Below are 14,427 nucleotides of genomic sequence, written 5' to 3'. Positions count from 1 at the left end.
CTGTGCTGGCTGAGGGGCTGTGCTGGCTGAGGGGCTGTGCTGGGTTAGGGGCTGTGCTGGCTGAGGGGCTGTGCTGGGTTAGGGGCTGTGCTGGCTGAGGGGCTGTGATGGCTGAGGGGCTGTGCTGGCTGAGGGGCTGTGGTGGGTTAGGGGCTGTGCTGGGTTAGGGGCTGTGCTGGATGAGGGACTATGCTGGATGAGTGCTCCCGGCCAGCTCCTTGTCTCATCTGGCACTCGGTAGAAGAGAATGCCCCTGCTCTACTTCCTGAGCTCTGCACCCAGAGTGTGCAGGCTCCTGGACAGGGCACCTCAGTGTACCCCAGCACCCAGCCAGAGGCATGCTCTAGGACAGAGACCCCACCAGGCTGCCCATTCTGGGAGAGCCTCCAAGTCCTGCTGTGGGGCCATGGGAGATGAAGCTGTGAAGCTGTGTAGGTCATTACATGGCCCTGTGCCCACAATGACCCCGGTGAAATGACTGATCCCCAGGATATTCCCTGCAGATAAGGGGGTCCTGTGTTGCCCTGGCTCACTCCTGCACCCCTCCTTGGGAGGGTACCCAGCACAAAGCACCCAGTCTGTCTCTGGCACAGCATGGCAGAGAACTCCAGGAACATCCAGGACATCATGCTGGGGCCTCTGCACAGGAATAGGAACTGTGGCACCTGACCATGCTCAGCTCAGCATAGCACTGACAGCCTCACCCACACCGGGGGATTGTGGTGCTGCCAGGGCCTCACAGAGGCTCCTCCATGCAGACATCCATCCCCAAAGCTTGTACCTTCCTGAAGGAGAAGTAAATCCTGCCCATAGCAGTGCAGAGCAGAGCTGTCGTGGGTCCCTGACACTGCCCACACTCCCCCTGCTCAGTGGTTGATGGAGACAAAGTGTTTCTCCAGTCACCCCTCCTGGCATTGCCTCTCAAGCCAAGGGCACCCCAAGGTTATCCTCCTGCATGAGCAGCACCAAGATGAGAAAAGGAAGGAGATGGGGAGCAGTCCAAATCCACCCCAGTGCCAATCACACCTCACAGTCCAGTGGCAGAACATGGTGACATGGGACCCCTGGCTGCCAAGCAATAGGTTAAGGTCTACAGGAGGGTCCATGTCGAACCGGCACAAGGCTCCCTCATTCACAAGCACAGGGCAGCCCCCAAGGTCACACAGCCATGAGGAGGATGGGTCTGACACCCACAGTGCCTCAGACACCCTCAGCCCACAGCTGGAGAATGGCAGGGGCACTGCAGATAGCCAATGGTGCATCCCCTGCGACTGCAGCATGCACCTGCAGGCCATACCTGGGGAGCACTGGCCCCAGGATGGGTGTGAAGCCACAGGCTGTGCTCTATCCTGCACCAAACTGACATGGCTACAGCCATCCCAGGAAGGCCAAAGCAGCACTGTCAGGAGGCCAAGTATCTCGTCAGGCTCTGGGACAGCACAAACACCCAAGTTATGTTCTCCTCAGCTGAAACAGGAAACCTCCAACCTGTTCAAACCCTGGACCCTTGCCAGAGCCAGGGGCACCTCAGCAGTGCAGCAGAAGCTGGACACATCTGGTAAGAAAAAGTTGGGAGGGCTGGGTTGTGCCCATCTGGCAGAAGATGTCCCTGGCCCCATGGGTGGAGGGCTGGAGGCTGATGGGGGTCCCAGAAGGAGGGACCCTGCTCAGCAGCACACCCTGCTCCATGTGGAATCATCCATAATCAATGACACCTCAGTGCCTAGTTTTCACTGGGGTGCTGAGATCTGACCCAGCTCATCCCACCATGGACCACCAGGAGTCCCACAGGACATGTCCACAGTGCCTGGGTAACAGGAAGCCACTCAGACTGACTGCTGTAAACTGAAGAGAATTCTGAAAGCAGCAGCATTCACCCCAGCAGGACTCTGGAGGAGGGCTTCTGCAGCTATAGGCCATGAACTTTTCTCAGCTCCTTGCTCCAGGAACACTCAGATCAAGCTGGACACTTTCCACATCACGGGAGAGCAGCTCATTCACGCTCAGGAGCCCATCAGCCCCAAGGAGACCCAGCTGGCCCAGTACCACCAGCACTGCTGGCAGGGAAGCATCTCCTGGAATGTGGGGACATGATCCAATCCTCACCAGGCTGTCTGTAACCTATGTACCACCCCACCCACCCGCACTGTGCCAGCTGTTCCCCCCCAGCCAGCCCAATGGGAGCGGGTGAAACCTCCTGGAGAGCCCCAGTCCGGGCACGTACCCTGTGGTGATGTCATCATCCTCGGTCAGCGTCTTCCCCATCAGGTCACTGTCACTCATGTACCCCGACTTCAGCTCCACGTCGTCCGTGTCCAGCGCCTCGACCAGCTCCAGGCGGGAGATGTGGCTCAGCTTGCTGGGGCTGCGCATGGGCATGGTGTGCGAGTAGTGCGCTCGCTCGCCGTGCATGTACCAGCTCGGGGTGCCCTCAGAGCGGCACGTGCCCCCGACCGATGGTGCATCCCCAGCCTGCAGGCGGGGGCTGGACTGCCCGTAGCGCCAGGACAAAGGGGAGGAGCGGTTGGAGAGGCTGGAGACGCTCCGTGGGTTGGCTTCGTCGCTGTCATAGCAGGTCATCTCGAGGGAGCTGCGAGAACAGGCAGTCAGGGAGTTAGGGCAGGGCACAGGGGGCAGTGAAGATCTGTGCCCTGCCTCACCCCCACCAGAACTGGGTCTGCAAGTGCTCAGATACCAAATCTGCCCGTTTGGAGGCAGCAAGGCAAGGCCAGAGGCTCCCGGGACTGTGGTTGCAGGGACCCCCTCCATCTCAGCTGGCAAGGGACAGTCCCCTCCTTCCCTGCCTGGTGCCAGCCCAGTGTCCCACAGTCCCTGCTGGGACATGCACACTGTGGTGTTTGGTGTTTAGTGATGCCCATGTCTCCCCAGGGACTGTGGAATAAGACGTGGGATGTGATGGGGGCTCTGTGCTCAAGTCAATCCACAAAGGCAACACTCTACCACAGCCCTGTCCACCCACCTCAGAGCAGGGCCAGGGCAGGACTGGTGGCAAACCTGGGGGAGGGGTCAGCACTGTACTGGAGACTGGCCCTAAAATCCAGCATCTTCTAATAGGACAGCTTTAGTGGAAAGCCCAGACATGCTCCTCTATGTCTGGGCTGCTTCTGCTCAGCCACTTCTCCCCCAGCACTTCAATATCTGCACCTCAAGGTTACATCAGACCCAGGAGAGGACAAGTTGGGGTGGTAACACTGATCCCAGGGAATGTGACAGTGGGCCATGCCAGAGAGTGGAGGCTGTGAGTGAAAGGATGCCAAGGGACAGAGCCAGGACCAGTCCCTGCAGCAGCACCTGACACTGAAGCCCTGCAGACTGAACCCCCACATCTGGGCAGGAAAGAAGACCCCAAGAGGGCTGCCCAGTTCCAGGGGCTCTGTGAGCACAGTGCTCTGCAGCCAGCCCACAGCCCTCGAGTGCTTCAGGAATGGGGAGTTCCATCACTTCCTGCGCCTCTCAGGGTATATTTTGGGCAAACAGTGATTCTAAAACTAAATTTAGCCACGAGAAATTATTCCTTCTTGGAGTAGCTCCCTGGGAACCCACAGTCCTCAAATTGGCTCCAAACACTACTATTAGTAAATTATTCCCTAGCTCGGATTAAACGTTCCTGCAGGAGCACCCAAAGCCAAACCCAGGCTGCAGCATTGAATCTAAAACAGGGAACTACATTTAAAAAAACGAGGAAGTTTGTTAAAGCGGAACTAAAAGGGGCAGCTAAAAGGGTTTTGTTTTTGTCGGCAGCACAAAGGCTGTTTGAGGATGTGCTGCTGGCAGCTCACAGCAGATGCCAACCATGTCTCTGAGCAAGAGGAACAGAAGCTTCACCTCAAATCCTGGGTTCAGTTCTGGGTGCCTCATGACAAGAAAGACATTGAGGAGCTGGAGCGTGTCCAGAGAAGGGCACGAGAGCTGGGGAAGGGGCTGGACCACCATGAGCAACTGAGAGAGCTGGGGGGGCTCAGTCTGGAGGAAAGGAGGCTCAGGGGGGACCTTCTGGCTCTGCACAAATCCCTGACAGGAGAAGGGAGTCGGGCTCTGCTCCCAGGGAACAAGGGACAAGAGGAAATGGCCTCAAGTTGTGCCAGGGGAGGATATTGGGTTGGATATTGGGGAAAATTTCTTCCCTGAAAGGATCATCAGGCTGCCCAGGGCAGTGGTGGAGCCACCATCCTTGGAAGTGTTTAAAAAACTTGTGGATGTGGCTCTTGGGAATGTGATGTAGTGGTGAACATGGCAGTGCTGGGGAAATGGTTGGACTTGATGATCTTAGAGACTTTCTCCAAGTGTCCTCTAAGTCTCCTCAGTGACTCTGTGATTCCATGATTCTCTAAGCCTCAAGGAAATTCATGCAGCCCTGCTGCCAGGAGTATGGTGACATCTTTCAGGAATAACATTATGCCCTAACAAGGCAACAGCAAAGACTGAGCCCTCAGCCACTGGATGGAAGAACTCAGCGAGGATAACAAGAGAAATTTGAGGAACAGTTTGTGGAAAGAATAGAGAGCCCAAAGCAGCAGCTACAGGACACATCCTGAGAACTTGCAGATGACATCTCTATTGGACAGACTTGTAGGAAGTGTTCCTGAGAGCAGAATGAGTGGGTACGTGTGTAATTACAACGTACCAGGGAAGAGCTGACACAGCTTTGGGAAAGGAAAATCTGGCTCACAGCTGCAGAGGAGCTCCTGGAGGGATGCAGGGAGCTGCTGAGGCTGCTGTGGGCTACTGGAATAAAAAAAACCTTCCAAATAAATTCAGCTGCCATGGGGTAAGAGAGAAGATCTTCACATATTTAAGTCCTGCTGAAAGGGACAGAGTGCAGGGTAGGGACCCTGGGCTATCCATAACCATTTTTCTCTGTGTCAGGAATGCAGCTGAGGCATCCACCATGTGATGTACTCCCAGCTCATCAAGGAAAGGAAGTGATAGTGAAGAGTCAAATCCCACCAGCAATGCTAATTTAATCACCCTTAATGTCCTCACCCTTATTTTCCTAAGACCTGAACCGAGGAGGATTTCTGAAGGAGCTGAGTGCTGGGGTGAGGAGGGGGGTGGAATTTGACACTGATGAAAGGGAAATGAACACAATGCAGCCCTGGCTTGGCATGAGAGGTGCTGGGCTCTGACCCAGCTCCTGCACTGAGCAAAGGCATGGCAGAGCTGTAATGGATCATTTCAGGAAATGGCTAGCTCAGAAAATATTTTTGTGGCCCCATGCAAATGCCATTGCCACAGCTCTCTGCTGCTCCAGGCTCAGAAAACATCCAGGAAGCACAGAAAGGGCGAGCAAGGGATAGAAATTTCAGGTGATGAAGAGGGAGATCAAAGGGCTGCTTCATCCTGGGCAAGGCTGGTTGAGGGCTGACATGAAAGGTCTGTAACGGTGAATGGTGGGTGAAAGGTGGGAGGAAGCTGCTGCTTTTTGTCTCTTCCAAGACAAAACAGCATCGAGAGAGACCACGAGGTGGCAACACACACCAGGAGAAGGATGTTCCCGCATCTCCACTTTCCCAACCGGCTGACACCCACACAACCTTAAAATGCAGAGTGAAACAGAAACCATGCAAGATCTCAAGTGAGTGAGCCAGGGGGACACAGGCGGTCCCAGATGTGTGTCAGACACCGTGCTCTGGCCCTCCACGCAGTGCTCACCCTGTCCCCAGCCCCAGGGTACCCCCACCTCTGCTCCTGGGCTCTGGCTGAGAGTTCCTCCATCATCACCCTCCACAGAGCAGAGAAAGTCACGGATAGGAATGGAGCCTCTGGTGCAAACTGGGGTGGGTACAGGTGATACCTTCACTTCTGGTGGTCCATTCAGGGTCACCTGACCACTGGGAACAGACCTCAGCCCCTCTCTCTGCTCTCTCAGCTCCCCTCTCTGCCACCACTCCCCAGCCTTTACCGTCCCAGAGCACTTTCAGGGACAGGACTCTGTTGCAGCACCACATGACACCCCACGGATTTGGGGGCTTCTCTCCAAGCCTCCATGCACAGGGTCCCCAGGCCACATAGCACCACTGATTCCCTCCCACCCACCCACATGGCCCTCACCAGGAGCAGAGCTGCTTCCCATCCACCCCAGGAAGGACAATGACTGTGGGGAAGGGGGTCTGGTGCTGGGACCTCACCTGTGAGACACCTGAGAGCCCCTTAGGCTGGACATGGTCTCCTCCAGGTTCTGACGTAGGTCCAGTACATTCTGCACTGTCCTCTTCCTCTGGGACTCAGGGTCTGTGGAGAGACAAGGTGATGGCTTTAAAGGGAGGGAGGGAGGGAGGGAGGGAGGGAGGGAGGGAGGGAGGGAGGGAGGGAGGGAGGGAGGGAGGGAGGGAGGGAGGGAGGGAGGGAGGGAGGGAGGGAGGGAGGGAGGGAGGGAGGGAGGGAGGGAGGGAGGGAGGGAGGGAGGGAGGGAGGGAGGAAAGGATGGTGCACCCCTCTGCTGGTGGCCATGACCAACAGCCCTGGCTCTGCCCATCAGGAAGGGACATGGCACCAGGCTGGAGCTGCACCACCCTGAAATGCCACTCCCAAGCAGGCAGCTGGGATGGTGATGTCTAGTACAGAAAGGATGAGCTGGCAGAGACCAAGTGGGGCCACAGGACCCACACAGGTGACAGGAGCAGCATTCCTAGAAGAATGTCCCCAAACCTGCCCTTGCATCCCCCAGGCCCCTGGGGTGCTCCAGCCTGGGAACATGGGTGCTGGAGCAGCATCACTTGGTGTGCAGCCAGCGGGACTGAGGGGAGTGGAGGACACTGAGCCCCACTCATGAAAGAGTGGCAGCTTCTGTGTGGGGCTGGAGCAGCTGATGGGACTGAACCCCACAGGCACAGCCCAGAGCTGAGTACCCCCAAGTTCTGTCCGTCCTGGGACATCTCCAGGTGTGCACACCCATGGCATGTTGTGTACACACCATGCCCCCCAAAATGCACATGTGCACATGCATCCCCCCACATCACAACCACCTGTGCACATGTGCAGATACATCAGGCACATCCACAAACATGCACACACACCTGCACACACAGAGGTGTGCACACTCCCCAGAGACACCTGCACAGAGGAGGGGGGTCACTCCTGGCACAGTCCCAGCAGTGCTGTGAGCTGGAACCATGGCTCCAGCCCCGACCCTGTCCCGTTCACATGCACCCTGGGCACTAAAAGCCATGCCACTGCAGCTTTGATCACTGATTTCAGGCCTTTCAGCTGCAGCCTGCCACAGATCTGCAGTGACAGCAGGCATCAGGGACATGGGATGTGGCTCCTCCTAATGTAACGTGGCAACCAGTGTTTCAGGATTTGCAATGGCATCGGCACCGTGTGAACTGCAGGGACATTGGGATGGGGGACACTGCCAGCACACACACCCCAGCAAAGGCACAGCCACATGCCAGCGCTCAAGCAGGGCTCCTTGTGTGTTCCTGGTCCCCATCACACTCTGGCCATGCCCCAGCCAGCACCCAGCGGTGATGCTCCCCCATCCCCTGGCTCCCCTTGGCCACCTGCCCAGGCAGGAGCACCTCAGACCAGTGAAGCAGCTCTGATTTACGTGTGAGCCTGGAAGGGGGTGACAAGCAGGAACAGCCCCGATGAGACGGGTTCAATCAAGCAGGTTAAAGTCAGTTGTAGATGAGGTAAAAGGGCTGGTGAGCCCACAGGGCAACCAATGTGGCCAGCCACATCAGAGCATAAGCACATCCATCCCTGCATATGCCAAATCACCCCAGTCCAGCTCCCAGAACCTGGTTCAGCAGGACACAAGTCATTATTAATTCATTATTAAATGTTCATTGTGGAGATTGGAGGAATTAATCAAAAGCACAGAAGCTCCAAGTGCACATTTCAATGGCACTGACCCACATTCCCAGCTTCATCTATTTCTCCATTGGAGAAGTTCACCAAAGGCACAGAAGCTCCAAGTGGCCCCCAGAGCCACAGGATGGGGATTCACAGGCAGTGCAGGAGAGGGATGGAGCTGAGGCAGCAGCATGCACAGAACCAGGGTGCAGAGGAGGCTCAAGAGGCCCTCAGTGCTAAAGGGTGGCATTGACCTTGCTCTGCAGCCAGGGACAAGGGGACACCATGCCTGGCTGGTGGGACAGGCAGAAAGGATCATGTTGGCACCTCAAAGCTGCCAGGTCCTGTCCTCAAGTTGCCTGCAAGGGTGGATTTTCAGGCTTGAAATGGCAGGTTCAGAACCTGTGGCCAAGTTCACGGCTGTCACACTGTAATGTGTAGGCCAATGGGAGATTTGGGCTCCCTGAACCCCAGAGAACAGCAATACAACAGCCACCAGTGTCCCCACGTGGTTCTCCATGCAGGGAAGGACTTGGCACCCTCAGGTCCTTTACCCTGCCCCATTTGGTGGGTGCTGTCACCCAGACTCAGCTCCTGCAGCCAGAGAAGGTGGCACACACACCCCAACAGTGCCATGTCCGTGTGTGCTGGGGCAGGACAGGGTGGGATGGTGTGAAGAGTCGCTGTTGTCCCCTGGCGCCAGCAGTGGTTCCCAGCCCTGCCAGCTCGGCAGCGTGCTCCTCCCGGGCATGGCTCCCTCCCAAAACTCTGTCTGCCTCCCCCACGGCCACCCGCAGCATTCCCCTGGGCACAGAGCCAGCTGGGGCCTGGCACTGCCTCCTCCCTGGGCACCGCTGCCAGCAGGGCTGCTACAGCCATCCCCATCCAAGGAGCAGTGGGGCGAGCCTGGGCCGTGTCCCCAGCTGCCCTGACCAAGGGGCCGGCACAGGGGCAGCACCTCCCCTGCACTGCTCTGCTGCTGGGGCACCAATGGGCATAAGCAGCATCCTAGGGCACAGGGACAGGAGTGCCAGGGCAATGGAACTGACCCACATCCCCAGCTTCATCCATTGCCCCATTCACCATCCATGCCTGCATGACATCACGCCAGTTTTTGGATGACAGTCCAGGTCACTCTGGACTCCAGGAAAAGCAGCAGCTCTCACCCAGGAAAAGGACCAAATTGGGACAGGAAGAGCTGCTCACCCACCTCTGGCACACATCCTGCTGCTAGCACTGAAGTGCCACCATGTGCCCCCACAGTGCTGTCCAGGTGGTGACACAGGCACTCCTGCAGTCTGTTCCCCAGGGGCAGCAAGGGGCCAGGGGCTGGCTCAGAGCTCACTGAGTCACTGCATGCCAGAACTGACTCGAAACCAGAGCCACTGGGAGAGGCTGAAGTGTGGGAGCAACAGGAGAGTGCTGGATTCCTCCCCACATCGATTTAGTAAGCTTGTGCAGCCAGATGTTTCCAGCTGCTGGAGCATGGAGCAGCAGAGAAGGCTCAGCCCATGCTGTGGCGGGGTCAGTTGGACACCCAGCCTAGGCCAGGCTCATTTTCCCGGCAGCTATGGCTGGGATGTGTTCTGCAGCACTCCCCACTCCTGAGCTGCAGGCTCAGGGACTGATGTGTCCCTGCCCCAGCCCCAGGTTGGCCTGCAGCCCCTCAGCCCCTGCTGGCACCAACCATCCTGCTGTTACAGAGGGAAGGGAGTGCTGCCTCTGGCCCTTTGCCCCCTGTTCTGACCATGCATAGGGCAGCCCTGAGATGCAGCCACTGTCCCCAGGCCCTCCACTAGGAGGTCACCAGACCCCATTGCCCAAATCACTTGTCCCTGTGCCAGGTTGAGTTTCACTTGCCTATACCCTCTGCTGTGCTTGAGCAGCTCTCACCCAACTGAGAGCTCTCTCTCAACATCCCTTTCTCAACTGAGCCCTTTCAGTGCTCTCTTCAACATCAGCAAATATGATACAGCTCCACTTGGAACACAAGGAAACTGAGGCAGGAGGCCTCAGCCCACCCCTGACATCCCCTCACCTGCATCACTCCCTAGCATGGCTTCCAAGTGCTGGCCACCACTACCCACACTCAGCAGCCTGGCACTGTGGCTGCAGCAGGGACCATCACAAGGAGCATCTGCAGGGTGGGATGCAGGGCCAGAGGCAGCCAAGGAGGAAGAAGAGCAGGAGGAGGAAGGAGAGAGATGTGCTGGAATGGCTGGCTCAGGGCAGAGCACTGTTTGCTGTGAGTCTGACTGTGACAGGCAGCACACAGCCATGGCTGTTCAAGGCTGGGGAGCTCCAGGTTGTGCTCATGTCCAGCTCTCCCCATCACCTCCCAGAGCAAGCGGTGGCAGTTCCTTTGTCCACGTGTCGGGGTGCAGCCATGGGCCCGCAGCCGGGTGCTGCCAACGTGGCCAAGTACGTCAAGGAATGAGAAAATAATCAACTCCAAATGGCTCTGACAGCTCATTTCAAACAAGCATGTGGCCACCAGCTCCTGCTGGGGCCAGGCAGGGCAGCATCCGTGGGACACGTGTGCCCCACGTGTCTGTGCACAGAAACCCACGTGTGTGTGTGTGTGTGTGTGTGTGTTAGAACCATTCAGGTGGAGGCCACATGGCAGCAAAAAGATGTGTGTGTGCATGTGTATCACCTATGCCTGTGTATCACCTATCACCTTGTGCCCATGTGTCCACGTGCAGGCAGCAGGACAGCAGGACATGGTACCAACACTGGCACAGGGGTGCCAGGCTCGCATGGGTGCACCATCTGCACCTGCCTTCACTCAGCATCAGCGTGGCACTCACACTTGTGTTTTCTTGCCCCCCGTGACCCAACTGGTCTCACTTCAGAGGATCCAACTGGGAAAGGACTCCTTTTGACCCAGTAAAGATTTCAACAGCAATCAGGAATTCACCAAGAGAGGCTGCCTGGTGCTCCTCAGTCATTCCGCTGGGCCCCTGTTACACAGTAGCTGTAACGAATTTCCCCAGGCTGGAAAAAATTTTTAACTGCTTGCTCAATTCCTTCCAGTGCATTGAAAAATCCACTTATAAACTCTGCAGTAAAACCCATTCTCATGGGGTTGTGAGCCTCCTCCAGCCCCACCACACTCCCCAGCTCCATGAACCCTTGAGCAGATCCACGCTGTTCCCTCCATCTGCCCCAGTCCTTGTTCCCAGTGCTGTTTATAAATGCATCAGCAGAGGCAGTGTTTTGTTGGTATTTTTCTTGAAAACTTTCCATTCTGGCACTTGGAGACCACCAGAGGGGAAACCAAACAGCCCAAGCCCAGCGTGACCCTCACTGAGCCCTGTGGGTTCCACACTCACACCCCACAGCCTGTGACTCTATCACCAGCATCTGGGTGCTGAGTCTTCCTGAATGGAGTAAATCTTTATCTCGCATTATTACATCCAGCTGACTCCCACTCCTGGATGGCTGGGCAGGGGGATGGTTGCAATTCTTCTCTTTGGGGTCTTGGGGTTTTTCCCCCAACAGCTCCCAAACAGGCACAATGAGCCCTGGAGATGGCTCACAGGGCTCTGTGGGGTGGTGGCCAAGCCTGCAGTGTCGGCCTTGTTTTCCAGCTCAGCCCCATCCCTGCAATTCCTGTGTGCTCCCACCAAGGAGGTACCAGTAGCCCCAAATCACCCCTCTCTCTCTCTGGAGATGTCCCAGGGCACCGAGGCTGGGCAGAGCATGTCTTCCACACTTGTTCAGTGCCCTGGGAAGGCATCACACTCTTTCCTGCAAACCTGCTGCCCCACCCAGAAGGTACATTAGCACTCCTGGTTTAATTGCTCTCATTGGTGTGAGCAGAGAGCTGGCTGCCATCCCTGCATCCTGAGGCCAGCAGCAAGTCTTGGGGGAGTTACAAGTCTTAATGGGGTTCCAGCAGGCAGCACTGTGGGGGTAGCATGTGTCCCACAGAGCCCAAGTCTCCCAGGGAGCACCAGCCCCTGTGGAGCCAGAGTCAAAGAGGTGACAGGACCCTGGTTTGGCACAGCCACCCCGTATCTCACATGTTGGTAGACCCTTCTTCAAAATTATTTCTTCAAAGCTCTGCAGGAGGCTCCAAGGGTGGCTGCAGAGAGGGAGGAAGCCAATTCCCTGCCAGCACTCACTGACTCTATCACTGCACTCCACCACTGCAGTCAGCATCACTGCCATCATCACACCATCCCCATCACCACCACCATCCCCATCACTGCCAACATCCTCATCACTGCCAACATCCTCATCACTGCCAACATCCTCACTACTGCAGCCACAATCACTGCCATCACCACCACCATCCCCATCACCACCACCATCCCCATCACTGCCAACACCCTCACCACTGCAGCCATCATCACTGCCATCATCACACCATCCCCATCACCACCACCATCATCCCCATCACTGCCAACATCCCCATCCCCACACCATCCCCACTGCCATGAGTGCAGGCTGGGGCAGTCCCATGCTGTGGGAGGGGGCCACCACCCCCCTGCTGGCAGGTGAGAGCAGACAATAAGCAGCAGTGCAGCAGTGACAGGCTGGGACTTGAACCCAATCAGCACTTTAGGGGCGATCGTGGCTGCTAAGCCTCGCGAATCACTGCTCGTAACAAGGGCAGGGCTGAGAGACCTGGAGCCTTGACCCCGTCTGGCTCCAGTGAGCCAAGCTTTTAAAAGGGATTCAGACTTTCTCAGGCTAGAGCAGCAATAAATCTACTTAATTGGGTCTCTCCCACACACAAGTTTCCAAGTGAACCCACTGGAGAGATCCAGACTGGGCCTCCAGCCCATTTGTTGGTTATTCTTTCAATGGATGCTGTGCTTGGCCCCAAACCACCCCACCTGCACATCCAAACCACAGTTCCTTTTCCAGATCCAGAGCCTCTAGCTGCTCCATGTCCAGGCACTGGACATGCTGCCCTCTGCTCCTCTGTGCTGATGAGCCAGGGGAGTCCAAAATCCCCTGTGTTGGGAAAGATCCTGCTCCTGCACAAGGCACTGCACATCTCAGAGCCACACCTGCCTCTAAAGCTGCTCCTGACAGCATCAGAGGAGCTGGGAGCATCCCAACACTCCTGTGCCCAGCTCTGCAAAATAATCCATGGAAACACCTGTGCAGCTTGGGAAGGAAGGGGATGGCAGGTCAACAGGCTAAATCAATGCTCCAAGGGGTGCCCCGAGCCTCTGGCACACACAGTGGCAGTCACACATGGTGACACTAACTCCCTGCTGACAGCCCCAAGGCCCTGGGCACAGTGTCACCAGTGGTCACTGCACCTGAGATTTGTGCTAAGCTGACAGAGGAGGGTCAGGCTGGTCATGCAGCACTCCATGCCTCAGTTTGCCCTGGAGCCTGCCATTCTCCTCACAGTTGCATTACTAAGGTGTGCCAGTGCCATGCTGGCCCCCAACACGGCACAGCTGTGCCCAGCCTGGTTTCAGCACCCCAAACACCCCATACACAACACCTTTCCCACAGCCACCAGCAGATGGTCAGGGCAATGCTGCAGACCCTAGGCAAAGAAAGCCAAAAAGTGGGGAAGAAATGGAAAAAAGCCCTAATTTCCCCAGGGTGAGGCAGAACAGCACAGCCAGGCCCCGGCACAGAGGCCCCAGATCAGCGGGTTCACCCTCCCCACGCATCACCAGACGCAGGTTGGACATTGTGGAAATTCAAAATTCCAGATGGCTCTTTTTGGGTGGGTTTTTTTTTGCCTTGCCTCATTTCCAAGGCAACAAGACTCCCTGTCATCTGCCAGTTGCCATAGAGATTTCACCTGATTCTGCTTCAGCGGAAGAGAAAGCTGGGCTCCTCGCTGCTGCCGAGGAGCCACGAGCCACGACTGCCTTCAAACTTACTGGGAAGAGCAGAGATAAATGGGGCTTTATATGAGGAAGGCAATGGGCTGATTCAGAAGATCAAAGGAAGGAACTGCAGGTTTCTATAGCACAAATCAGCCCTTCACTTAACTGCTTTGGTGCCCTCCAGATGTGCTCTGCATCTGGGGATGTCGCCAGCTCTCGCTCCAAGCTTTGCCTGGTGGAGGAGGGGGGATGTGGGTGCATGGAGAATCCTGCACAGGGCCCGTGCAGGTCACAGCCATGTCCTAACCCCATAATGACCCTCCCTCACTGTGTACAGCCCTTCTCCAAAGTCCCTGTGACCCGTGGAGCCGAGCAGAGGACAGGGAGGTAGAGATGCCCATGGGCTGTGCTCAGCAAGGCCTGGCTGTTACGGACATGGGGGTCAAGCACCACAGGCCCCCAGGGCAGCCACGTGCAGGCAGACACAGGGCACGTTCCTCATCAGCACCAATGCCATCTCAACAGCCTCATCACTGCTGGGGATCATCCATGGAGACGGTGGGGATGTGTCCACACCCCAAGCCCAGGTGCAGCAGGTGATTCAGTCATTCCTCCCAGACCCATGCTCACCCCAGGCTCCTGTGACAGTAGCCCTTGGACTCTCAGTCAGATGCCCCAAATCAAAGGTCTGGTGTCCCCCTGCCTGGAGCTCCCTGCTGTTGATTATAATGAATCCTTTGGGCACGGGAGATGGTCCCAGGCACTGGCAGGGTGCTCACGGGTGGCAGTCACCCCTGTG

General features: G+C 56.8%; 1 protein-coding gene across 2 annotated transcripts in view; it reads right to left on the bottom strand.

The window, feature by feature from the left end:
* The window catches only part of NAV1 (neuron navigator 1), a 61,828-nt gene that overhangs the window by 23,607 nt on the left and 23,794 nt on the right, over window positions 1–14,427 (bottom strand). For both annotated transcript variants that reach the window (XM_086861893.1, XM_086861894.1), the window contains exons 4-5: window positions 6,150–6,252; window positions 2,225–2,590 (exon numbers count right to left, since the gene is read on the bottom strand). In XM_086861893.1, coding sequence (XP_086718019.1) covers window positions 2,225–2,590; window positions 6,150–6,252 — 469 coding nt within the window. The remainder of the gene's footprint in view (window positions 1–2,224; window positions 2,591–6,149; window positions 6,253–14,427) is intronic.

The sequence above is a fragment of the Cyanistes caeruleus genome, chromosome 24, assembly GCF_971803275.1.
Source record: "Cyanistes caeruleus chromosome 24, bCyaCae1.hap1.1, whole genome shotgun sequence".
Lineage (NCBI taxonomy): Eukaryota > Metazoa > Chordata > Aves > Passeriformes > Paridae > Cyanistes > Cyanistes caeruleus.
The sequence above is the reverse complement of the archived record's forward strand: the minus strand, read 5'-3'. Positions and strand labels throughout refer to the sequence as shown.